The 24,227-nt window shown below is 40.1% G+C and overlaps 2 protein-coding genes across 4 annotated transcripts; one reads left to right on the forward strand and one right to left on the reverse strand.

Annotated features, from left to right (window-relative positions):
- Positions 1–5,190: 5,190 nt before the first annotated feature.
- On the reverse strand, positions 5,191–9,194 carry pfdn4 (prefoldin subunit 4). Of its 2 annotated transcripts, none has more exons than XM_070910613.1 (4): positions 9,159–9,194; positions 8,600–8,707; positions 7,954–8,094; positions 5,191–5,771 (listed from the first exon to the last, which is right to left on the reverse strand). In XM_070910613.1, exons 1-4 carry the CDS (start codon positions 9,183–9,185, stop codon positions 5,640–5,642), a joined length of 408 nt encoding a protein of 135 aa, XP_070766714.1. In that variant the 5' UTR covers positions 9,186–9,194; the 3' UTR covers positions 5,191–5,639. The 2 variants fall into 2 exon arrangements, with proteins under 2 accessions (XP_070766714.1, XP_070766715.1); XM_070910614.1 differs by having other exon boundaries at positions 9,162–9,185.
- Positions 9,195–11,063: 1,869 nt separating this feature from the next.
- bcas1 (brain enriched myelin associated protein 1) lies at positions 11,064–23,986 on the forward strand. Of its 2 annotated transcripts, XM_070910560.1 has the most exons (15): positions 11,064–11,162; positions 11,306–11,401; positions 11,656–11,740; positions 12,558–12,877; positions 16,908–17,087; positions 18,006–18,065; positions 18,350–18,385; positions 18,729–18,944; positions 19,839–19,901; positions 20,145–20,186; positions 20,344–20,409; positions 20,731–20,769; positions 21,520–21,642; positions 22,212–22,433; positions 22,868–23,986. In XM_070910560.1, the coding sequence occupies exons 2-15, from the start codon at positions 11,363–11,365 to the stop codon at positions 22,946–22,948; spliced, it is 1,572 nt and encodes a 523-aa protein (XP_070766661.1). In that variant the 5' UTR covers positions 11,064–11,162; positions 11,306–11,362; the 3' UTR covers positions 22,949–23,986. The 2 variants fall into 2 exon arrangements, with proteins under 2 accessions (XP_070766661.1, XP_070766662.1); XM_070910561.1 differs by lacking the exon at positions 19,839–19,901.
- The last annotated feature ends 241 nt before the right edge of the window (positions 23,987–24,227 follow it).

Raw genomic sequence — 24,227 nt, forward strand, 5'->3', positions numbered from 1 at the left:
AGCACTCAACACAAAGTATGGCTGATGGGGATGTCAGTAGTTTTGAAGGCGTTTAGTCATAAACCAAAGTATTGAACTAATTAAAATGCTGAAGTCAGGGGATTAAGTCATCCTGAGGAGGACATGGATACGTGTACCAGTTTTCAAAGCAATTCATCCAATAGTCGTCGAGACATTTCGCTCCAGAACTAAAATGTCCCCCTCATGGTGGCCCTAGAGGAAAAGTCAGGGGATCACTAAAGTCTCTAGGATTCATCGTCTGGGGACAACGTCTGTACCAAATTTCTTGGCAACCCATCCAATAATAGACATTTCAGAAAAAATTAAACATGTCTCCCTCATAAATCTCTGTACAAACCTTCATGGCAATCCATTCAATAGTGGTTGAGATATTTGAGTCTGGATCAAAGTGGTGGACCGACTGGCCGACGTTGCCATCCCTTGAACCCCCTCATTTTAAATGCGAAGGTTACATAAAATCATTTGAGATCACTAATCAGAGGCAAATGTTTGGAAGGATTTAAGTTGTCCCATCACTTCTCAAGAGCAATTCAAACTGTCTCCCAACAGCTTGGATGTGTCAGTTTCTTCAAGGTCTTTTTGCGATGTAAGCGCCATAAATTCAGGCTTTAGTAATGATATTCATTGAAATATTTGGAGGCATTCTACTGTCTTTCATATGGGAAGTTATTTGGTCTATTGTTCCATGGTGGATATGGAAATGCATTTCTGAAGTAATATTCTCTGCATATTAGGGGCCACTGATTAAAGCTGATAACTGATGGAAACTTACAAGCTTAGTGACTCCTACACATTTTAGGCATTCTAGACAGAGACTTGATGATACATGAGTGAAAGTTTTAATTTCCAATTCGGCCTTTCATAAATGAAAGATAAACAAATCTTTAAATAAACCACTGGATGTTGGCTCTGGGACGCCAATTTGTTTTCAAAGCACTTATAAGTCCTGATTGCGGCACTGATGCCACACACACACACACACACACACACACACACACACACACACACACACACACACACACACACAGATGCTCACAGAGGGATCAGTCCACACAAAGACTTGTCTTCATCATTCAGATGATTCATACGCTGCCGCAGTGGAATTGTGCCTTTATTGTCTCGGCTGATCAACTTGACAGACAGTAATGAAATGAATGACAGAGGACATCCCAGCATAGAGCTCAGCCTCCTCACATAAATCCTGAGTCCCTGTCCACAGGAAGCGAAGGAATGGAATTCATTACCAACAAATTAATCAGTCTTGAAAGTCTAACAAAAAAAAACAAAACGTATCAGGCCTTTGGTCCATTTGCAGTTTGAGCTGCGTGCCCTTTCGCTGCCTCCTAAAAGGTGCGCGACATTTGTTCACACAGCTGCCTCTCACAGCCCCCGTCACACGGCCTCTTCACCGCACTCAATCTTGCTTTGTGCTTTTTAGGCTTCTCTTCTTAATCCCCATGACACAGCTTACTTGACATTCTCTCATAATGTTTTGCACTACAGCTGTCAAGGATAAGGACCCTCGTATCCTGTCCCATCACTCAGAAATTCAGTTGGGTTTTCAAGTCTAGCTGACAGCAGCGTCCTGGTGGCCCAGTGGTCTGAGACCGGGGGCCGCAAATAACGATTACTATCACCATCGATTCATCTGCTGATGCATTTTTTGATTAATCCATTTGTTTGGTCTCTAAAAATGCCGGAAAGTACTGAAAAATGAACGTCCGAATTTCCTAAATCCCAAACGTCATCGTCAAATGTCTTGTTTGTCCGACCAACAGTCCAAAGATATTCAATTTACAATGACATAAAACAGAGAAAAGCAGCAAATCCACACACTGAACAAGTGATTATCAGAATAGTTGCTGATTCATTTCAGCTCTATCTAAGACACATCAAGTCGTGTCTCCCTTCAGTCGTTACTGTGAGCTGTTCAATGATGACAAGAATTTAAAAAAGGCCAAAGTGTGGAAAAAAAACTAGACCTCTATGCTGACGGCAAGGTTTTACAAGTATTATTGCTCGCAATATGAATTGCATGGCCTCTGACAGGTGGCATGCTGCGTTGTGCTTTTTAAGGAGCGGTCCGATTGCTCCTCACTTGTAATGAATAGCAGCTGGAAGTGATGAACAGAACAGCTGTAAGTGATGAAGAATGGCTGTAGCTGCTATGGATTTCTTCAAACCGTCTGAGTTGACTCTGCTGACATTTAAGCTAACATACAGAGATGGTGAGCAAACACGATTTTTCACTGTAGCACCAGTGCAGAGAATGATGAAGTGAGCACAAACTCTCCCTGGAAGACACTGACTACTGGCAAAACCTGCACTGACTGCTAGCTTGTACTTTATTGAGAAGTGGAGGGGGACGTCGCATATCACACTTTGAACCTAAAGCCCAAATCATGAGCTCTAAGTAACTTTATTTACAAAGCATCCTCCAATTAATCCCTCTGAATATTTCCTCATGTTTGACGTATTTATCCAATATTTAGTATGTGCAGCCGTGTCCAATAAACTCACATCTTGATACTAGTTAAAGCTGTTTGAGTTCACTGTGAAATTACTGGGGAGACAGAGACACCTTCTGGCCTGTTTGTGCTCTTACTGCAGTCGGCCTGAGCAGAATATATATAAATATATATATATATATATATATATAAGAATATTACAGAATATACTTCATTTTCTGACACAAATTCAGATTTTCTTCCTCCGAATTAACATGTTTTACACCCCAATGAGGACAGTAAATGTCTCTCCAGAGTTCATTAAATAAACAACATACTTATGTCATATTTTAGCCTAATAATCAATTTTTTTTACTGCTGTAATTGAAGGAAAACACTAATGAACGAAACATCATTGTCATATTTGACAATTTAGTGGCATTGGCTGCTTCGGCGGAAATCATACCAATTAAAAAGCTTTTAAAGTGTTCTGAATGTTCACTACAACTGCACAGCTGATAAATGTGAACATCTGTGTCATTAGAGAGGAAGCAGGAGAGAGAGAGAGGACAGAGAAATGAACAGAGAAAGAGAGAGAGAGGGGCAGAGAGTAAACAAGGCCATGGGGGAAATAAGTCCAGTCATTTCCATGTGCTCCTCTGAGCCGGGGTTTAACAAGCCGTGCATAAAGACAAGCCTGTGTGGGTGGAGTTCCTCTTAATCATAGCTATGAATGTTCAGCAGGAAAGAAACCTACCGGGAGGAGAAACTTGTTAATTGAGATCTTGATCCTCCAGAGGAGTCTGCTATAACTTCAAGCTCTCCGTTTGTGTTTTTGTTTTTTTTCCCAGATATTTTATTAGCTCATGCAGGCCACACTTGAGGGCACAATTTAATGAGGTTTGTGCATTGTTGATATTTGTGGGAGTCACCAACCATCCAGCGTATATAGAGAATTATCTGAAAAACATGAAGCAAAGATATTCAGACAACAAAATCTACATTTCACCTGAGTCTATTCTTTTAATCCTGAAAGTACTTAAAGGGCACGTATTTTGATTTATGGACTGATTTGCTGAATTTCTCCAACAGTAATTACGCTAATAAAACAAACATTTTGATCTATCTGGCGCCTATATCATTTTGCTTAACACACACACAGTAGTCCACACATATAAACACCGTGTGGCAATGATTAGCATCTTCCTTATTTATTTATTTGTGATTATTGTGCAACCCAGTCTTCCTCCATCACAAACTTAAAGTTTCGGCTGAAGGCTTCTTTGATTGTTCTGAATATTGTTACCTTCTCTCTTCTCATGACTTTTCTAGCATTTGTACGTCTTAATTCACACAGAAATAAACTCATAGCAAATGTATTTTATCATGAGTATGTGTATGTATTTTTTTTATTTGTTCGTTAGATTTTTGCAGTGTGCCTACATAAACCCATTTGTTTTTTAATCTCACCAGCACACTCCTTCTATCCATTAATGTGTTGCTATGCGTTTCACTGGTTTACTTGTGCAAATTCACGAATATCCACGTGTATGTATTAACACTTTGTTAAGAATCACAAGCCGTGATCATTTTATAAATAACGTGTGCACAGGAAGTCGTTTTGTTTCACAAGTTCACCATTAAAAACACCTTTGATCTGCCAACTCCTCTAATCATCGGCCTGAGCCACGAGAAGGTTTGTTTAACCAGGTGAAACCTTCAGGAAGTAGCAGCACTGCTGATTTGTTAAGTTTGATAAAAGACTGGGCCAAACAGCACTTACAGGTAATCTTAACATCTGTTAGCCAGCTAAACCAAATACATGTGGACAGCTATGAATGTAAAACAAAGTAAAATCCAGTGGTGGAGAGTAACTAATTACATTCAGTATTTGTACTTATTTCCATTTTTCCTCTGCTACTCCACTACATTTCAGAGGGAAATATTGTACTTTTTAACACAACTACATATACACATTTATCAACATATTCTACATAAAAACACGCGATACGCTTATAAACTGCACTGCATCATTAAAGATCGAACCAATTGTTCACAACATTTTGTCTTGTGACCTCCTACAAAAACCGGCAGTCCCTAGTTGGGGAGAGACAACTTCTTACATGATTTCATTAAAACAACTGTCCCAGGCCCAAACAGGTCACATTATTCAATATTTTAAAAAAGCAAAGATTACAGAAAAGTTGTTAAAAAACCTCATGATCCCTCACATTTATCTTGTGACTGCAGAGGGGGCACGACCCCTACGTTGAGAACCACTACCTGACAGTATGTAAAATAGTTCAGTAATAATCTATTAATGTAATACTGATTAAATATGACAGTCAAAGGCCATTTTTCAGCAGAACAAGTATGTTGATTTAAGGTACGTTAAGTACATTTTGTTGATGACACTTTTACTTACGTAGGATTTTATATGCAGGAGTAAAGGATTCGAATACTTCTTGATAAAATCAGTGTAGAAATATATAGAAATCTTCTTGAAAGTGTCCCGTCTGTAATTTAAGCAGATTAAAACAAATGCTGGGCTTTCAGTTTGAATTATTCCAGATGTTTTGTGCTAAATCATGTCTGAACGAGCCTTGTGGCGACAGATATACCTCAAAAATGTTGGACGCGTGTTGTCTTTTTTGATTGACGATTCATTGGCTCAAATTATTTCAGATTTTCATGTTTGAACAGATAAAGAGAAACGTGTAGATCAGCAACAGAGGGTACTAATTTAATTTGACGTAGTAACACCACATAACTTTTCATTTCATCCTCCTTTAGGGTATCAAACACAAAGTCAGTTCAAAAACACTACACAGCTGCTTTGTTCCTCTCTTTTTTTTTTACTTCAGTTTGATCAACAGAGTAAAAAAAACAACATGAGCATTAAATAAAAGGACCAATTAAAATACGTCAGACATCATGTGCATTTATTGAATCTCCAACATCTTTACCTTTCTTGTCCTTGTGAATTTGTTTGCCAAAACTGAACTGAAGACTCACATAAGACATCACATGTGGAAACAAAGCGCCAGAAGTTACAAATCTAAGCCGTTCATGCCGAGTCCTACTTGATGTTTTGTTTGGCAAATGCTCTGTGGATCTGGAGCTGCGTGAAAAAGTCCACGTTGGGGCAGCTGTCAATGTCCGTTTCACTGCTCAGCTTTCATCTGCCTCCAGGTTAATGTTGTTACCAAACTTGGCATAGAGCTGGACCTTCAGATCACCCAACACTTGCTGTATCGCCGACACCCGTTCCTCAAGGCATTTGACCTCCTGCTCCAGTGCTTCCTGATTACAGAGCATAGAAACTCCAATTACATGACAACCACTACAATATCCCCACATGAGGCAAGCAACAGCGGGTTTAAGAAATTTCCATAAACCAGTTATAATAAATTACTCTGAGTTGGACTAAAAATACATTCTGAAGGCCGGAGGAGAAAATCTGATGAAAAAACTTCAATTGACTGTATATGAATGTGCACTAAATTATAATGAGCGGATATTACAAGCTGACAAGTGAGCTGCTGTCAACACATTTGTCATTCAATGCGTGTAGCAGACTGCTCCACATCAATCAGTGCTGGCCTGCACAGTGTGCTTTGTTGTGTGATGAAGCAGCAGCAAACACAAGGACACACAGGAAGATCCTGGAAGTGACAGAGGGGAGGACAGGTTCTACTCTGAAGTCCCTCTTGGTCAGTGTCTCAAATCACGCCTTTGTGGCAATCGCCATCTGGCTAAACAATGCCTACTGACACAGAGGCCAGGGCCAGCCTGGGGGAGTGGTCTTGAGCCAGCCTGGGGGAGTGGTCTTGAGCCAGCCTGGGGGAGCGGTCTTGATGCCTGCTTGCACTGTCTTGTCTGTCTTTCTTGCAGAGAGTCAGATGAGAAGACTGATACCACTCTCATGTCTGGAGTCAAGTCACAGCACCATGCAAAGAAACAGTCCAGCACATAACCCTCCGTAAAACTACAACTTGTTGCTTTTACACATCATTTTTTGTACGGATTTACTAAACAAGATATAACATATTAATTAGTGAGCTTTAAGGGCGCCGGGAGGCTGATTTTGTTAAGTTTGAACAGAGCCTAGCTGAAAACTTTGTACTTCTTCTGATGTAATAACAGAACTTTTAAGAGGGAGCATTCACCGGTGTTAGGCAGAAATTACAATGGAAAACTGCTTAAATAAGTTGTATTTGTGACACACAAGTGTATGTATTGCCCCGTAAACTTGTTACATAAATAAAATACGTAATTCAATGCATAAAGATTGTGGCATGGTTTCCTGCAGGAGTACATGAAACAACACCTGTTTTCAAACTGCATCCCAAATTGAGACACTGCATTTGTGTATTTGTGATTGACAGCAGCTCAGCAGGAAGTCTAAATGAAAGGACATTGAGTCGTATCTGTCCAGGCACTACAAGGATCATTATTATTAAATACACTGCAACCACATTTGTCAAACCGTGCGCTCAGTGAGAGAGTTTGAGAGTTTAAGCACACCTTCACTACTTTATTTCAAACTTACTACACCCACACAGCAGAATTTCACAGCTCTCTCAATGAAGGAGCAAGTAGGAAAACCTCATTTCAATATGTCCCGTCAATGGGCGCACGAAGCATGTGAAAACCTTGACCTCAACCTCGTCTCAACAAACTGATTTTCAGTGGATTCCAGTTCTCCGGTTAAAAGCAGAGCGTGACGGGGACAAAATTGTTGATTTCAAAAATATTCTGTTGTGAGAACTTTACATGAATATTTATAAACAACACTCAAGGCTTCACTCACATTGAGACATGACTTAATATTCTGTCGGTTGTTTTACAACCTCAACCTTATTATAAAGTTTCTAATTCCGCAGCTACTCGCTGATCCCAAACACAGTCCAATGGGGAAATCATACAGCCTTTCAAAAATGTTAGAAAATCCCATTTTTGAAAACAGGAAGCTCACGGGATTTCACTGATAAAATGAGGGCCATTTTTTAACTTTGGTATTCCTACACCAGAGGCAGGAATCTGTCCAAAATAAACTCATGATAACTTAAGTAGTCTTTTTTTCAATCCAACTCGGTTATGAAAAGACGTTTTCTTCAGTACAACTAATGGAACATTTTTTTATTAGTTGGAATGAAAGGCTTCTAAAATACTTGCCATAAAGCAATGCTACATACATTGAATGGATCATGTCATCATTTTGGGTTAAGAAAATGTGAGTAATAAATACAGAAACTTCCCCTGACAGGATGGGACAGTTTGTAATCTGACATTTTGTTGTTTTGAATAAGTTAATAAATTATTAATTTTAGAGTTTCTGTCATTGTTTAAAGTCAGTCACTTTTCTGCTCATCAAATTACTTTCTGCATCCACCATCGTGTGTTTCTCCTCCACAGCCCTTTGGCTGAAAGAGGGTCTTTAACTGATGATCGCGAGAGTATGAAAAGGTATTAAGAAACCGACCTTTGCAGCCTCCAGCATCTCTTGCGTTTCTTCCTGGGTGTGACTGACAAAGACATCGCCAATTTGATACGGGATCAACAGAGAGTCGTCGTCTAACATCATCAGGTCGTCACTGGCATCCTGTAGGTTCTGCAGCGATTTCTGCATGGAGACATTAGCAGACCATTACAGAGTCTCAATTAGGGTTAATAAAAAGGTAGTATTAGTAATTTAGCAGCAGCCCTGCCCTTCAGACCACAGTTTACTGTGACTCACCTGAACAGAGTTTCAATGGAATCATTAAGTGCTGATTCAGCTATGTGGCTCTGATGAATTGTACCATGTTAAGTGTCGACTAGATAAGTGTAAGCAACTAAATATTACAAACACCTCTCGGTAAACCACATTACAACCAACAGCACCACAAACTACAGTGTCCTGAATGACCATGAAGTTTACTCAACGCCTCTTTAACACATTAACAAAAACATCTCCGTCCTCATGAAAATAGGACTGTTGCAATGGACCGCATTTGTTTTATAATAATATAAAATATTGTAAAATATTTCACAATGTGACTTTTAACAACTTACCTGAGCACACAGTGAACCCTGAGTGTGTGTGTGTGTGTGTGTGTGTGTGTGTGTGTGTGTGACATGACGCTTACTTTCTTTGACTCTATTTCATTTTTCAGCTCCGTCATCCGACTCGTGTTCCTGGCGAATTTATTGATCTTCTGTTGGTCTTCAAATGTGACATTGACATCTTCAACCGCCTGCACACGAGAGGAGATGAGTTAGTTCAATCTTACACGGCAGTTAAACCTCGTCGTGTTCACTCCACACGAATCATCAACGTTAGCTAACGAGTTACAGACGACAGCTTGAGTAGTGCACTGGCACCGTTTGTCGGCTATCACAGCCCTCATTTAGCTAGTTATCATTATTATCATTGGGCTGGCGCACTCCCATCGCAAGATAAAGCTAGCTAGGTAGCTAGTGTGTTAGCTAGCTGGCTAACATTTAACGGTAGCTAGCGACTATGATTGACATAAGCTACACGAGGGTGTGACCGAGAACTATTATACTATCGCCGGCACCAGTAATTACGGCTTCCACCCCGCCCACCCCCACATCCATCTCTACTGCTTTGTTTGCATCTCCAGATGAAACGGCAACGGGGTGCCTCGAAAACAAAAACAGATTTTCTTTTTAATTTCAACTCACTACAGGTCCCTTCATGGTGGCTGCCATCTTGGCTTCCTCGACTGCACAAAGCCAGCAGGGCTCAACGAGGTGATATAGCTATACCGCCACCTAGCGGGACGGAGACCCCACTACAGCGTGAGAGGACAATAAAACGCTTAGTTTTGTCAGTTTTGTCCATTTAAAAGCGTATTCTGGTTGTCGCACACCTTCTTTTAGAATAAACACGGTAACGTAACGTGGCATCAAACATGACCCCTAACTCACAGCTAAACACTCACTAAGCAAAGACGTTTTTATCAATTTCACCATAAGTGAGAATTCAGCCATCTTGGTTTATTATCATTACCATTAATTATCTCAAGAAAAGTACAAACTACAGTATGTCAAACTAGTTATTGTATTAACCGGAACTGCTACTGTGTAAATATTTCTACAGCAAACAGTACTGCACCCAAGGTCAAATATTTACTTAATACATCTGCAAAGCCAGAGCACCAGTGGTCGGATTTGGACGAGATGCAAAAGACTTCCAAGGATCTAATGGAGTGTACCACATCAAAGATGGCTAGGTGCTGTTACACACTATTCGCAGCTGGGCAGAATCATGAGAAATCATATTGTTTTGACCTGAGGTGAATAAATCTTGACTAGTCTTGAAATCAGTGGCCATTTTGTGTTTTGCGCAACTCAGAAATCTAGTAGGCTGCCATGCGTTGGTACATTATAAAGAGTTTGCTTGAGGTCTCTCGGCTGCAGGCCTTGCATGAAGTCAGAAGCGCACAGTTCAAACAGGGGAATCCAACACCCACCTCAATGTGCAGGCTATAGGCTACAATTGGGACATTGTGTTCATGGATTCCAAGCCTTGTCATAATAAATTCAATACATAACTGCACATTTTAAGTTTTTTTTTTAAGTCATTTTGCAGTCGTTTATAGTGAAACACATTCAGATACTTTGTGGTTTGGTTGAAGTGCATAAAGAGGCTTGAATTCTTAGAAGATGTAAGGAATAAATCAAAACGAGTGAGCTTTTCTCGGCATGATCACAGCACATTTACTCACAAAAGCATCAAACGAAACATAAAGATGAGAATAATAAAAGAAGGAAGAAATCAGTTGATAAGCTAAAGTCAGTTTGTCTTTGATTCCTGAACGTCTCTCAGATAGGCACGTGTGTGTTGATGCATTGACAGGCCCTCAAAGACATTTAAACAAGACTATGTAGAAATCTCTAAAGACAGATGATGTAGTTACAGAGCTCTTTGTATGTCTTGATTAACTGTGATAATAAGCAGATGTTTGCTCTTTGCAACTCAAAAAGATGTTTTTAATCAAATAATACCAATACAGTAGATATTTTAAGGCACATGTCAGTTTGATGATTTTTGTAAAAAAAAAAATTTATTGTATAATTGTATTTTTCAATTTATTGTTATATCAACAAACTCTGAATCTGAATCTTTAAAAAAAAATGTTGGATCATAATGACGTAAATGATAACAAGCTGAAAGAGCTCCCTTCAAAATCAACACAACCAGGTTGAATACAACAGTGTTGTAAGTGTAAACATATTTATTTTTGTTTTGACAGTGTGATAGTGTGCCAGGCCAACATCCTTAAGACACATCCTGCTTCTTCTCATTGACATTTGTCAACAGAAGTGCGCAGCTCCGCCTTATTATTGTGTGATTGATAAAGTGATTAATTAGTGTAGCCTCATTCTGATGTCGTCGGGGTAGTTTCAGAGCATTCACAGAGAGATTACCATGAGCTAATCATGTGTCTTTACTAAAGAGCACCAACACTCTGATGGGCGGATGGCGGGCTTTTCACTGGAGGAAATCCGATTGATCACTTATAAACAGTCCCCACCCATTTTAAAGCACACATAAAATAGCCGGTTGACAATAGCCTGTATACACAGTTGGGCAGGAGCAGTGAATCCGTCTCTCAGACAGAGTGACAAACACTTTTTTCTAGTGGAGGACATCACTTGTTTGACTTGTAGAAGTGTAACAAGGTAAGATATTTGAATGATCCTGACGTTTTGACAATTTGTAATGACTTAAAAGAAGTTAGTCAGTATTTGCAGTATATCTTTCCTTGTCAATGCAACCTAACAAAACTATATTTCTGTTTTTTTTCCTATTTAATTTCTTTCAGTTGAATCTGAGTTAAAAAAAAAAAAGCCTGTGTCTGTAGGTCTCGACTGGGAAAAACATGGGAAACGAGAGTTCCAAGAACAAGGAGGTAACCAAGGTAAAACTATACAAATTACACACCAGTATCATCTATGCCTTTGCTGCCTTTAAATCAGTGGTAAGATGCACATGGAAAAGTAGATGTTAGCTGCTTCTTGGACCAAAGGTTTGAACCTCCAATCATGCTGAATTGTTCAGGGGTCCGTTTACAGTCAAACCCTGTGTTTCTGTTGAAATGTAACCCACTGTAGATAATGTCCTGTGAACAGTGGAGCCGACAGAGACCAATACCTTCTATATTTTTCTTTACAGAATGGGAAAATTCCTGAGAAGCATCGAAATGGATCAGTGAACGGCCTCTCTGCTACCATCACATCTAAGGGATTGGAGATTGATGGTAAGAGAGATTTATTTTTAAATGCTTTAGATAAATACCAGGGAAGTATAATGATTTAACTGTAAAATAACAGTGGTGATATGTATGTTGGAGAATCTGAGGATGAGAAAAGATTAGGTTTTTAGGTTTTGACTTATTTTTTTACCAAACTTTACTGTTTCATTGTATCTTGCTTCATGGGAAAATACTGTCTCTGACACACAAAATCAGCTGATCTCTCCATGTCTATGTTGGATTAATCCTTTGGACTCTTTTAATGCTCTGTAAACACAGTGACTCCCAGCTGGACTGCGTCTTGAACCTTCCACTGTAAGCTATAGGCGTAGTCTCAGACATTGACAAGGAGCAACTATTTGACCTGTCATGGTGTGGTTTGTGTCCCTGCAGTAACAACAATGCTGTAGGATTCCCACTGGGACTTGAGTTTGTCAAAGAGATCATGTTGGCGATGGAGATAAAGATAATGTCACTTTTTCCCATTGGCTAGCCTGTGTTTACTTCACGGAGCCTTGCACAAGTAGATGTCATGCTCGAGTTTAATGTTTCATGCAAAGAGCTTAACATTAAAATTGACATTGATATCTAATACTAGTGACAACTGTGAAATTCTTTGGTAAAGCAGATGGTCCAGTCTCACATAAGTAGTTATTAGATAAAATGAATTATTGCAACGTGGACTTACAGAAATAAAAGTCCCACTCAGTAACATTTTGACAATATAAAGAATGCCTATGTATATAATTTGATCTATAAATTAAAAAAATATTAACTAGCAATTACTTTTTTGTCTCTCGTCCCTGATTCTCCTTTTCTGCAGTTAATGGTGAGACCATAGTCCAGCAAAATGGCGGGCCCCTCTCTTTAGACCTTGCCACAGAATCACCTGAGCCTGATTATGTGATCATCGAATCAGATGGTAAACACGCCGATGCTCCAGTTATTTCCGAAATCCCCGAAACCACCATCCAGGAGGTGGTGGAAGAGTTCAAGAAGAGTAAAGAAGAAAAGGTTCATCTTTTTGGCAAAATGTTCAAAAAGAAAGCAGAACGTCCAGCTGATGTGGAGAGTGTTCAAGAGAAAGAGGCCTCAAGTGAAGACCGAACGGATGTAAGTCTTCCTGCCACTGATCCACAGCCGGTGAGTGCACTTTCCGTGTTCATGTTTAAACGATACATCTGGTGATATTCTATGTTTTTCTTACTGTCAACAAATCCCAAGACAATAAAACAGCAATGAATTGATCCTACTAACATTATGATGAACATGGGCAATGCAGTTTATTTTGACTCAATCCCACATACACCGTCCTGCTGCCGGAAATACTCACTAGAGCACAAAATGTGTGTTAATCCGCCGCTGAAAAAAGTCCTCAAGAAATGCAGTATTTACTTCTGTTTAAGTAGCTTTTGCTAGAAACTACAGGGCCCAGCTGTTTTAGAAAATTATTTAGCCTTTATAGAAAATGAAACTATATATTTTTGAGACATTTTTGACATCTTTGGGCTACTGACAGGAGGGTAGGGAAGCCAGAAATTCATTGTTGGTTTTGGTCTTTTCATGGGATATGTTGACAATAAGGAAAATATAGAAAAATGCTGGTCTTATTCAATTTTGCTCTAATGTCTAAACAATCTGCCTGCCAAATTGCCTGAAACCTGAAGTGTTTCGATTAGACTTCCTTAACAATGTCACTTTTTATCAGTACATAAATCATTCCAAAAACATGCTGCGAAAAGAGAAAGAAATAATCTGTACAATGAAATTCACTCCAACACACCAGCCCTGCAATAAATACCACCTTACTTAAAAATGTTCAGTCGTTAGTTCAACGACTTCAGTTGTATGTTGAACTGGTACGTTTTGAAGCTTTGGTGGTTTAGTATTGGACAGCATGAGGACAACCTCAATAATCACCACATAGTTTAACTGACACCTTTGTGACACAGTTTAACAATTAAAACATTTTACTGTAGGACTGTAGTTACATATGGCAGTACAATATAGAGGGGCGGTTATTTTTCTGCTGACTCAGCCGCAGTGTGATCAAACACATGGTTGTCATATGTGTCCCGGAAACAAAAAAAGAAGAGATCTGTGTTTTATCTAAACATGAATGTTGATTTTCATGATAAAGGAGTCGAGCTCGAGTGAAGACGAAGCTGCCACCATGATCATCGCTGAGGACCAAGAGGAATTACTTAAATATCTACATCAAAAAGCAACGCAAACGGACAAAAAAGAAGACGCAGACATTTCAACGCAAACTGATGATGATGATACAACCACCAATAATATCGACGGCCCAGAGGAAGAGGTGGTTGTGGTGGAGACGCCAGCAACCGAAGAAGATTCACTGAATAAATCTGCTGTTGTCATCGCTGAGGAGGTTGTTGAAGACAACCAGACGGCTGGGATCATTACTGAAGAAGTGATCCTCACCAAGAACAATGTGTATGAGAATATGGTGTTCAGAGCGGAGCTGGTGGAAGTTACTGACAATTTCACAATCAACCACATCATCAAGTGCGACCCTGAGGGAGAGAACGTGAATGGCTGTGAGGAAGTGGAGCCAGAAATTGCTGCAGAACCAGAATCAGAACCAAACGAATCCATTGCAGAAGATGACACAGTTGCAGAGGAAAATAATATTGAGGACACCGTGCCATTGGAGGTTTCTTTCAGCCTTCCTAAAGTGGTGGCAGATTGTGTTGAGGCCGTTTTCGCTGCTGTTTCTGAATCCACCGACTTTGCTGCTGTAAACACGTCAGAGCCGAGTGTCGATGAAGTAATTACGAAAGACAATGGTGAAGGAGCTGGAGACATGTCAGCTGATGTAGTCTTGACTGAGTCTAATGCCGTCACCCCTGAGGCCGGGGAAGCAAATGGCGTTCCTTCCCTGGACGGAGTGCCAGTGACGATCTCGGAGGTTGTTCCTGAGGAGCCAAATACTACACCTGCAATCCAAGACATGCCTGTAGAAGAACTTTCTGTCCCTCTTATGACAGAAATTCTAATTGAGGTGGAAGAAAAACTCATTTTGGATGCTCCCTCCAATGAGCTTATTGCTATAGAGGAACTTCTCGAAGATGCGTTAAATTCTCCTGATGATGAAGTCAAGCCTGAGTCTATTCCTGAAGTTATTGCTACAGATGAGAACGTAGAGGTTGGTGAAGATGTGGTAGCCGATGTGGGACCAGAAACAGTTAAAGAAGCAGAACCAAGTCCTGTCATTGTCAAAAACGATGTTGAGGAGATACCAGAGGCAGCAATCGATGCCCTCTCTCAAGAATTTCAATTTAGTGCCATCACTCCTGAGCCTGCAGTGGATAATGACATCCCCATGGAAGAGGAGGTCATCACTACAACTACGTTTGTGCCCCTTTCTGAAGAACAAGAAGCAAGTCTTACCATCCCAGAGGAGCCAATTGAGACAGTGGTTGAGAAGATAATTGAAGAAGCTGTAGAGGCTTTATCATATGAAATTGAGGCAGTGCCAGAAAGTATTGAGGAAGATACCACTGTCCAAGAATCATCTACTGGAGGAGAAGTCGACGGGGTTGCCAGTTCTGAAGACGCTGTGGAAGAAAAGACTGAAGTATCTGAAGATGTTTTAGCACAAGCTGAAAGCGCTGAAACACCCGAACAAATCCCTGTAATCTCAGAGGAACAAGCAGAAGAGAATCCAAGCCCTTGTAAAGAAGATGCTACTACCGCAGTGTTGGAGAACATACTAGAATCAGCTGTTGAAGCTATTTCAGAGAAGCTTGAAGTAACTGAAAACATAGTTGAGGAACCTGCAGATGTGCCACCGATGGATGCCACAGGAGAGTCTGGGCCTTGCGTCTCGGTCCAAGAGGAACTCGTAGAGGGGGACGTCGCCCCAGCTGAAGTGCTGTTGGAAGATGCCGACAAAGAGACAAACGCTCCGTCTGTGGAAGAACAAACTGATTCCCTTCCTGTCATTTCTGAGGAGCCCATGGAGGAGATAGCGAGCCTTCTCGAGCAACAACCAAAAACCGAAGTGCTAGTGGTAATCCTCGAGACAACTGAAGATGAAGCTACAGAGGAGATTAAACATGAAACAGAGAATCCTGTTGACGTTTTAGCCGCCGTTGAGGAGAAATCTGAAGATTCTCAAGTTGCCACCTCAGATGAGCCTGTGGCAGAGTGTGTTGAGGCTGTCCTTGAGACCATCGTAGAGGAAATCATTGCGGAAGATGTTGCAGCCGAATGTGACGTTGTGACTTCAGAGGAGGTGGCACCAGAAATCATCGCAGAGGGAGAGACTGAAGAGAAGGCAGAGGATGCCTCTGTCCACATGGAGGCTTTACTTGTTAGGTTGCAGTCAGCTTGTACATCAATTGTTGTGGAATCAGCATACAGGCTTGGTGGTTTAAAGGTGTCTTCACAGGGATACAGTATTACTGTTACGATTCACGTGTCTCCAAAGGAAGAACAGCAGTAAAATGTTGAAGGAATTGTCCGAACATTGATTTTGTTTCGAAAAATATTGGTCTACCTCTTTAGGATATCATTTGTTTAATGGTATGTGGTAGAAATTACAACTGGATTGTAAAATGATTTGTGTTTTATAACAATGCAAAGTTCCTCTGTTTGTATATATCATCAAAAAAAGCTCACTTTGTAAAGTACTGAGACATTTTCCAATAAAATAAAAAATGAAAACACTGAATTTAAAGGCTTGAAAAATGTCTTATTCATTCATGATTTTGCTCATAATTTATTTGCATTCTTTTGGTCAGTGTTTATTGACAAATAATACTCATTTTAAAAGGGAATATGAATGTTTAATCAGGCCAAATTGAAGGAAAATTAAAGTTAACAGATTCACCAAAAAATGATAAAAAATCGGGGGTTGGTCAGTTTTGTATTCTAAAGATATTTACCATCAGGACACCGTTAGGTATTTGAGTTTCCTGGCATTTCTCAGGGCATAACTCTCACACATTGTTGAATATCAATGAGTGGGGGGTGGGACACTCACATTAATAAAAGGGTGATTGTTGACAATGCCCCGAGTAGGCAGAGGCATGGTTGGAATTGTGCTCCCATCTCAATGCTGCGATTAAGACACTCAACTGCTTGCATATCAGCTCCGCTGCTCTAACGTAACTCTCAAAGGCTAATTCTTTGTGATGGTGTATAGGAGACAGCTAACGTAGAGCAAGAATCAGAATCATTAACGGAACCAGAAAGTGTGACTCTAGACCCGGGTCCAGAGGAAGAGACAGCTCCTGACACTGACGACGGGAACAGTCAACCTGTGGAAAACCAAGAGGACGGTAACCCAGAAGAGAATCCAGTTATGAACTTCTTCAAAACACTAGTAAGTGTGGTTTATATACATACTTGATATTTCTAATTGCCTCTCATAACATTTGACTGCTTGGGGAAAATATATTGCTGTAATCAAAAGTGCAAAAACAAATCCAGCCTTGTTATCTGCAACTATTACTGAAGGCAAACATCTGCTCAAACAACAAAAATCAAGTTGTTGTGTGTTGTAATTACTGCTTAAAGCCTCGCTGAAGCCAAGCCATTTGGTAATGTGCTTGATAAAGTGGAGATCAGTGATAATAAATTCATCAGGGTGTTTAAATTTGATTGGTGTGTGACTCCTCTTATTCTATGTCGAGGTATGTGATAGGGGACTTTTATGGCAGTAACGGTATCCATAACTAAATCTGCCATGATGACAGTGCCTGATGGAAAACCCACAACAAGCAGCTATTGTATTTCCTCTTCATCGTGCTGTCTTTTGGATTCATGCCGTTTTAAAGAGTTACCATTGCCCTAGCCCCATGCTAATCAAGTCTTTGAACATGCGGGAATGTGGTGGCCTATTGTTCAACCCATAGTGTGAGCTCACAAGGGAGGCCTGTGCAGTTGGAAGTTGAGATTTGCAAAGATAGAGCGAGGGCAGGCCTACGCCATCTCCGGAGCACAATGGCTGTCACAATGACAGCGCATGTACTGTATGTGCCCTGTCAGGGACCTCAGTGTGCCTCAGTTAGCTTACCATAAAGGCCTATGTCTGCATTCATGAAAGGCTTCTGTTTTATGGAAATAATTATTTTTCTGTCCCTGTTACATCAACTATAAACGCTGCAGCCATCTGAAATAACATCATGCGTACATGTTTAACATTTGAGGGATTTGCATTTTGATTTCTTCTTATATTTTTTCTTTGTGGCATGAATAGAAGTTATTGAAGACAGTTCATTTTCCTCCCCTTGTTGCACAGGTGTCTCCCACTAAAGCAACCAAAAAGGAAACAGCTATTCCTGATGCCACAAAAGATCAGGTGAACAGATGTTCATGAATCATTACATCACATATATACAACATGCTAAATGATTAACTGACCATGACAGTCATGACAGTACCACCGTGGGTTTATTTAAAACAGTTTTGATATTCTTGTTTTCTTTTATCATCCATTTTTACATCATGCTTATTTTGGTTTACAAAGCTGTATCTGAGAACTCAGTAATGTTGTTTATTCATCGATTTTGGAAATAGAGACAGGTTATTTGCTTCATTTTAACTTTATTTCTCTAACTGCTTCCTTTTTCTGTTGCCAAATAGTCCCAGAAGGAGAACCAACCGGCGGCAACCACTACTGTGAGCACATTGCCCGTGAAGTGTTTTCATTTGTATAACAGGTCTTGCAGTTCACGAGAAAGGATATTTTTTCTGGACACAGTTGGATTCACTTAACTTCCAGAAAAGCCACTTTATTTGCTAATGTTGCATTTTCCATACTAATTACATTTTTAATTGCTTATGTTGGATGAAAACTTAGTTTCTAAAGTGAATTGATCACTGCTTTGCATTCTTCTTATCATACCCCACACACAAGTGTCACTGTTTATCTTGTATTTGCTGTTAAAGGTGACTGTGTGGACACTTTCCTATGGTTTTCCATAGCAAACCATTATTTTAACACCAGCTCTCTCTTAAATAGGTTGCACAAGTATCTGAGCCGCCTGCAGCAACCAAAGGAATGTCTATCCCGCCGCCACCTCCTCCAGAGCCACCGAAAATGGAAATCAAAGGAGAACCAGCTGCCAAAACTATGAAACCCACACCGAAAGAAGAGCCGAAAGCTGCTGCAAAGGCACCCGAGTCCTCAAAAGGAAAATCAGCCAAAGATGCTCTGAGCAAATTCTTCCGTCCAAAGGTAAATGAACAGCAAACAGCATTGCTCTGCAAGATGAGATCATTTTAAGGGATGGTTACTCATGTAGACTTACAGTGAGTGCATGTTCCACAGTGTGTCAGATTGTAACGTAGTGTGAAACGTACTGTATGTGAATTTGAGGTACTGATAGGTTTCAAGGCATCCAAAGACAAGGGTGCTTCAGCAAGTGGAGCCAATGCCCCGGCCAAGACTGCAGCAGTGGTACAGTAGATTATCATATTCTCAAACTGACCATGGCTCATCCTGTTACTAACTGAACAAGAGCTCATTTGTCTGGAGGTGGCAGAAACTGAACAATTTTCTGTTGTTTAATTGGAGCCTGCAGCATCCCCGTTTCCAAACTCATCCAGGAGAATCAGTGTGACTTCAATCAAAAGGTTTCCCTGGATAAAAGCCTCATATTAGCACCACTGTTTCTACCACAGTCCATATTTCCATGCTTCATTATATTCCCAATATTGTAATTAGTGATTAATTTGATCCAAAAAAAATTTTGTTTTTTGCTTGCTTGCCTAGAGTTACATGAGAAGATTATGTCTGTGCGTAAGTATAAAGCTAGCGCCAGGAGGCAATTAGCTTAGCTTAGCATAAAGACTGGAAACAGAGCAAAACAGCTAGCCTTTAAATGGTTCAAAATAGAATCATTTTGTTTCTGTTTTAGAGTGGCATTGATCTTCCCATCTAACTCTCAACAAGAACGCTCATAATGTTTCCCAAAATGTCAAACTATTCCTTTAACCAATTCATATTAGTCATTGCCATGCTAACATATTAAGCATTTCATAATTAAAACTTTTCCCCTGTTCATGAGGACGTGTCCTTTCTGTCTTGCTGGCTTTAACTAACAATGAGAATTCCTTCACTGTCCTGCAGACAATCAAGGATGCACCACAGCCAGCAGTAGACGTAGAGGTACAACCAGTTGTAGAAGTGCAGGTAAACTAGAGAGTGTGCTCAGTCTTCCCAGTGGTACTCAGGGAATGTGATATCAATGTATTCTAATGTGAGTTTGAATCTGCCGGCACGATTTTAATAGTCTTTCAGCAAACCTTAGTCTTACTTCATCATATTTTAATGATGTTCATAACAGGCATGCCACACACAGTCAATTACAGCATTTTCACATATCCATCTTAATCTGCATCGCTTCAGAATTAAAAAAGTAGTTTTGCTCTGCAGGAGACACCAGTGGAGGTGCCAGAGCCAGTTGTAGAAGTCCAGGTAAATCAAAGGAGAGTTCTCAATCTTGGGGTTTTGTCTTTTTTAGGGAGTGGAATAATCTTCTGATCCTCTGATTATATCACATCTCCATGTTCTAAATTGCACAGGTTTTTTTTTTTTTTTTTTTACATGTTCTGATTCATTTGCATCCGCTCAGAGTGAAAATAATGTTGAACCTCACGAGACAGCCGAGGAGGTGGCACAGCCAGTTGTGGAGGAGCAGGTAAATCAGCAGGAAGTGCTCTGGAATATTAATTCTTAATTTTCTTCACTCTACAGACGCCTCTGACATGATGTTGTACCAGATGTACCAAATATTAAGTCGAACCAAATATAATCTTTCATTCGTTTCAGTTAACGCATGAAATCTGGCATTTACAAAAAGCAAACTATTTTCTCACATTTTGATTAATTAATTGAAATTGTATCACCAATTTCTGAATGTTGTACATTTCAATGATGACAGATGATCAGCCCATGATTTATTGCATTTCATACAACATTTAGATAGATGGGAAAACAAACAATTTTTCATTCCCTGCAGATGGAGGAAGAGGTACCACAGCCAGAGGTAGAAGCTGAGGTAAATTAAAGGAGTTTGCTTTCTTTCCGATAGTTAGGAGAGAAGATCGATACTGATTTCATATGTCTGTATGAAGCCAACAGCCAACTGCCGGTTAGCTTAGCTTAGCATAAAGACTGGAAACGGGGGGAAACAGCTAGCCTGGCTCTGTCCGAGGGTAACCTCTAAAGCTCACTAACACATTATATTCCATAAAAAATAATAATGTCTTTACTTTCCATTTATATTTTGTGGGGATTGAACAAACAAGATGTAACTTTTTTATTACTTTTGGACAGAGCCAGGTTAACTGTTTCCCCCGTTTATGCTGAGCCAAGCCAACCATCTCCTGCATCATATTTAACGTGCATGTAAATGGTATCAATCTTCTCATCTCTTGGCAAGAATGAAAGAATTTCCCAAAGTGTTGAACTATTCACCCAAAGGACAACACTCTCCGAATCTTCAGTGTAGATTGAAACATTCTCTTTCCTATTTTCTTCTTTTTTACAGATAATAACATTCTTGACTTTTGCACATGACGGTGTGGGCTTCTTTATTCTTACAGGGGTCGGTTCTTATCAGATTTTTCTCCTCCTCCGCCTCCTTTTCTGCTCTTATCCATCCTGGATTTTTTTCCCCCTTTTACCTCTTCTTTCACTTTGCAGGTGGCAGCTCCTGCCCTCATTTTGTCAGTTTCAGTGATACTTATCCCTTTAATTTGTAAATAGCTCATGATATGTATTTCCTTCTTTGCCGTTTTGATAAAAGAAGGTGGATCCCTCAAAAGCCAGCACTCTGGAGGCTGCTGCAAAGCCAGAACCGCCTCCGCCTGTTCAGGAAGAAAAGAGAACAGCCTCAAAATCAGCCTTCCTGTCTTTCTTCAAGCCTAAAGTAAGGATATATTTAGTTACTCTTTATGGGTCTTTAAAATATCTGAAAATGATTCAGAGTATGAATTGTGATTACTAAACAGAAAGTAACAGATTCATGTGAATTTGAGGTACTGTTAGACAACATGACAACAAAAGTCCAGGCAGCCTCCACAAGTGGAGTCCGGCTCCTCAGGAGAACAACTGGACTGGTAAATACAGTCAAATTACCTCTCGAGAACAGATGCATTATTAACCAGAGAACTTTCATCAATCACATCTGGTATTAAACAACTGCTCTAAAACAACTTTTTTTGGCAGAAGTATTTTTCTCCATCTGTTATTATATTTGAAAATAATAACAACACACGTCAGTGCTCCTATGATCATCCCTCATTATGTTGCAGTCACTAAGACACACTGGATCCTAACAGCTGGTACATCTTAATGTCACTTCAAATTCTACATCTGATGCCATCTCAAAGTCCATCTGCATACATTGTTATGTGGCGATACAGACATCGGATCCACGGCTGCTCCGGGACTGGAATAATTCAGTTTTTCATTATGCACACCATACAACACTTTCAGGCTGCTGATCCAAAGAAGCCGACCGCCGCCGCAGCTGCAGCAGCGGCAGAGGCAGCTCCGACGGTTAAAGCCAAGGAGGAACCCAAAGCAGCAGCCAAGTCGTCAGAGGCGGTTGTAGACACCAAACCAGCTTCAGTGGCCTCCCAAGCTGGGGATGATGCAGCCAATGTGCCCCGGAAACTGGAGAAGAGGAACTCCATCCACCTGTTCTTTAAAAATCTGGTAAGGAGCGTCTCTTTCCCCTAGACACATCGCTGACTGTTTATTCAGGTTTATTTTGAATGGCCCTGCATGTTGCAATATGTCGTTACTTCATCTCCACTAGATGGCAGCAGCAACTCATTGACTGACTAAAGATGTGGGGCCTGTTTCACAGTGCAGGGCACATCATATTACACATCCTGTGAATTGTTTCGCACAGATTGCTTTTAATAACTTAGTTAATATATTTGACTTGATTGAATGTAGTTAAATGAAGCAATCATACAAGTGAGAAAATAAGGAGGTACTTTTTACTCTTTACAAAGACCTGAAGCTAGAAATTGTTCCCCACAACTAGCATCAAAAACAAAGTTTAGATATGAGGTGGATGACATGGCTCTATAAAGAGTAGTACAGTAGATACTGTAATATGATTTTCTCACTTAAAATTTCAGGGTCAGAAACGTAACTCTACAGACGCCGGGGTCCAGACAGAGCCAGTCACTGTCGCTGCAGCAGCTGAGAAGGCCAAATGAAACCAAAACCAACAGTGAAGTTTCCCTGTACAGAATCTCCCCTTCTTTCCTGCTCTTACTCAATCTTTATCTCTCTCTCTCTCTCTCTCTCTCATCTCCCTTTCAACCCCTGTTGAATTACTTTAACTACGTTTTTTTGTTTTTGTTACTGTTTAGAAGTTACAATAAGAGAGGAAAAGTGACTGAGAGGTTAAAAGCAAGTGAACAGCTGTGAGACAGATGAACAGTGGGCAGGTAGCCGAAGTGGTGGTGATTTGAAATGGTCAAAGGCGAGGTCGTTGCGATATATATATATATATATATATATTTCTTTTTTTTTTTGGGTCATATAAATGTCTTGACAAGTATAGCAATGTGAGTGTGAAACCTTTTCTACAGACATTTAATGTGACTTCTCTCTGTTCTTGCAACCTGACATACTGGGCTTACGCAACAGACACTACCCTGCTTTGCTTTTAGCGATGAATTTGTCAAAAACATTTAAAAAAACGCATTGTCATATAGGCTTTATTTTTACAGTTCATACCAGAAAAATCATGCAGTTGTGGCAATGCAGAGCTTAATATGAAACGATATAAAAGAACTTAAACAACCGAGCTGATAAGAGGAGCATGTTCACATAACAAACTGCACTTACAGATTTTGTAACTTTATGTAAGCTATATGTAGACTAAAGCACATGCACACCTATCCTAACAGTCATGTATTGGGCCATAAGGAAAAATCACAATCTTTACTGTTTACTATGGGGAACTGATTGTAAGTGTTCACGTTAACAAATCCATCTGAGGTGGCAAAACAGTGTCGATGCGCAAATGTGTCCTTGTGGTGCGTTCTGCAGTAGTCATGAATCACAGGCGATTAGCTTTTAATTTGATTGCAGCACTTTGTGTCATGTAATTTAATGGAGAGTCTTATGGTGTTGTTTGTGTTTGGCATATGTGCAATTAATATCAAGCTTTTTGTTTGCCTATATGTATGTATGCGTGTTTGTGTGACTTCAGCCCATTTGAAGACAATAAATATGTTCAACATTCATTTGTTTTGGCGTAAAACTAGAAACGTAATCAAGCATAACTGGGTGTTGCAACAGCTGCAGAAAATATGTGACTCCGCAGGTTTGGCGAAAAGTAAACGTGACATTCTTCCACCAGTAACATCCAAATCACTTTGATTGCACACGAGTTACAGCACTGTGAGCCAGCAAGGCGTGCCACGTGAGTCATGTTGGGTGTAGAGGCAAATACTGTAAGCCTTACTCATCTATGTATTTATTTGT

The sequence above is a fragment of the Enoplosus armatus genome, chromosome 8 (genome assembly GCF_043641665.1).
Source record: "Enoplosus armatus isolate fEnoArm2 chromosome 8, fEnoArm2.hap1, whole genome shotgun sequence".
In the NCBI taxonomy this organism is placed as follows: domain Eukaryota; kingdom Metazoa; phylum Chordata; class Actinopteri; order Centrarchiformes; family Enoplosidae; genus Enoplosus; species Enoplosus armatus.

Bases quoted from the DNA above. Each gene is read 5' to 3' on its own strand.
- pfdn4 (XM_070910613.1), bottom strand. From the start codon at position 9,185: ATGGCAGCCACCATGAAGGGACCTGTA. The intron at 8,708-9,158 runs GTGAGTTGAAAT...TCTCGTGTGCAG, and splicing joins CCACCATGAAGGGACCTGTA to GCGGTTGAAGATGTCAATGT. The intron at 5,772-7,953 runs GTCGGTTTCTTA...CTCTGTAATCAG, and splicing joins AGATGCTGGAGGCTGCAAAG to GAAGCACTGGAGCAGGAGGT.
- bcas1 (XM_070910560.1), top strand. From the start codon at position 11,363: ATGGGAAACGAGAGTTCCAAGAACAAGGAGGTAACCAAG. The intron at 18,066-18,349 runs GTGAACAGATGT...GTTGCCAAATAG, and splicing joins CTGATGCCACAAAAGATCAG to TCCCAGAAGGAGAACCAACC. The intron at 19,902-20,144 runs GTAAACTAGAGA...TTTGCTCTGCAG, and splicing joins AACCAGTTGTAGAAGTGCAG to GAGACACCAGTGGAGGTGCC.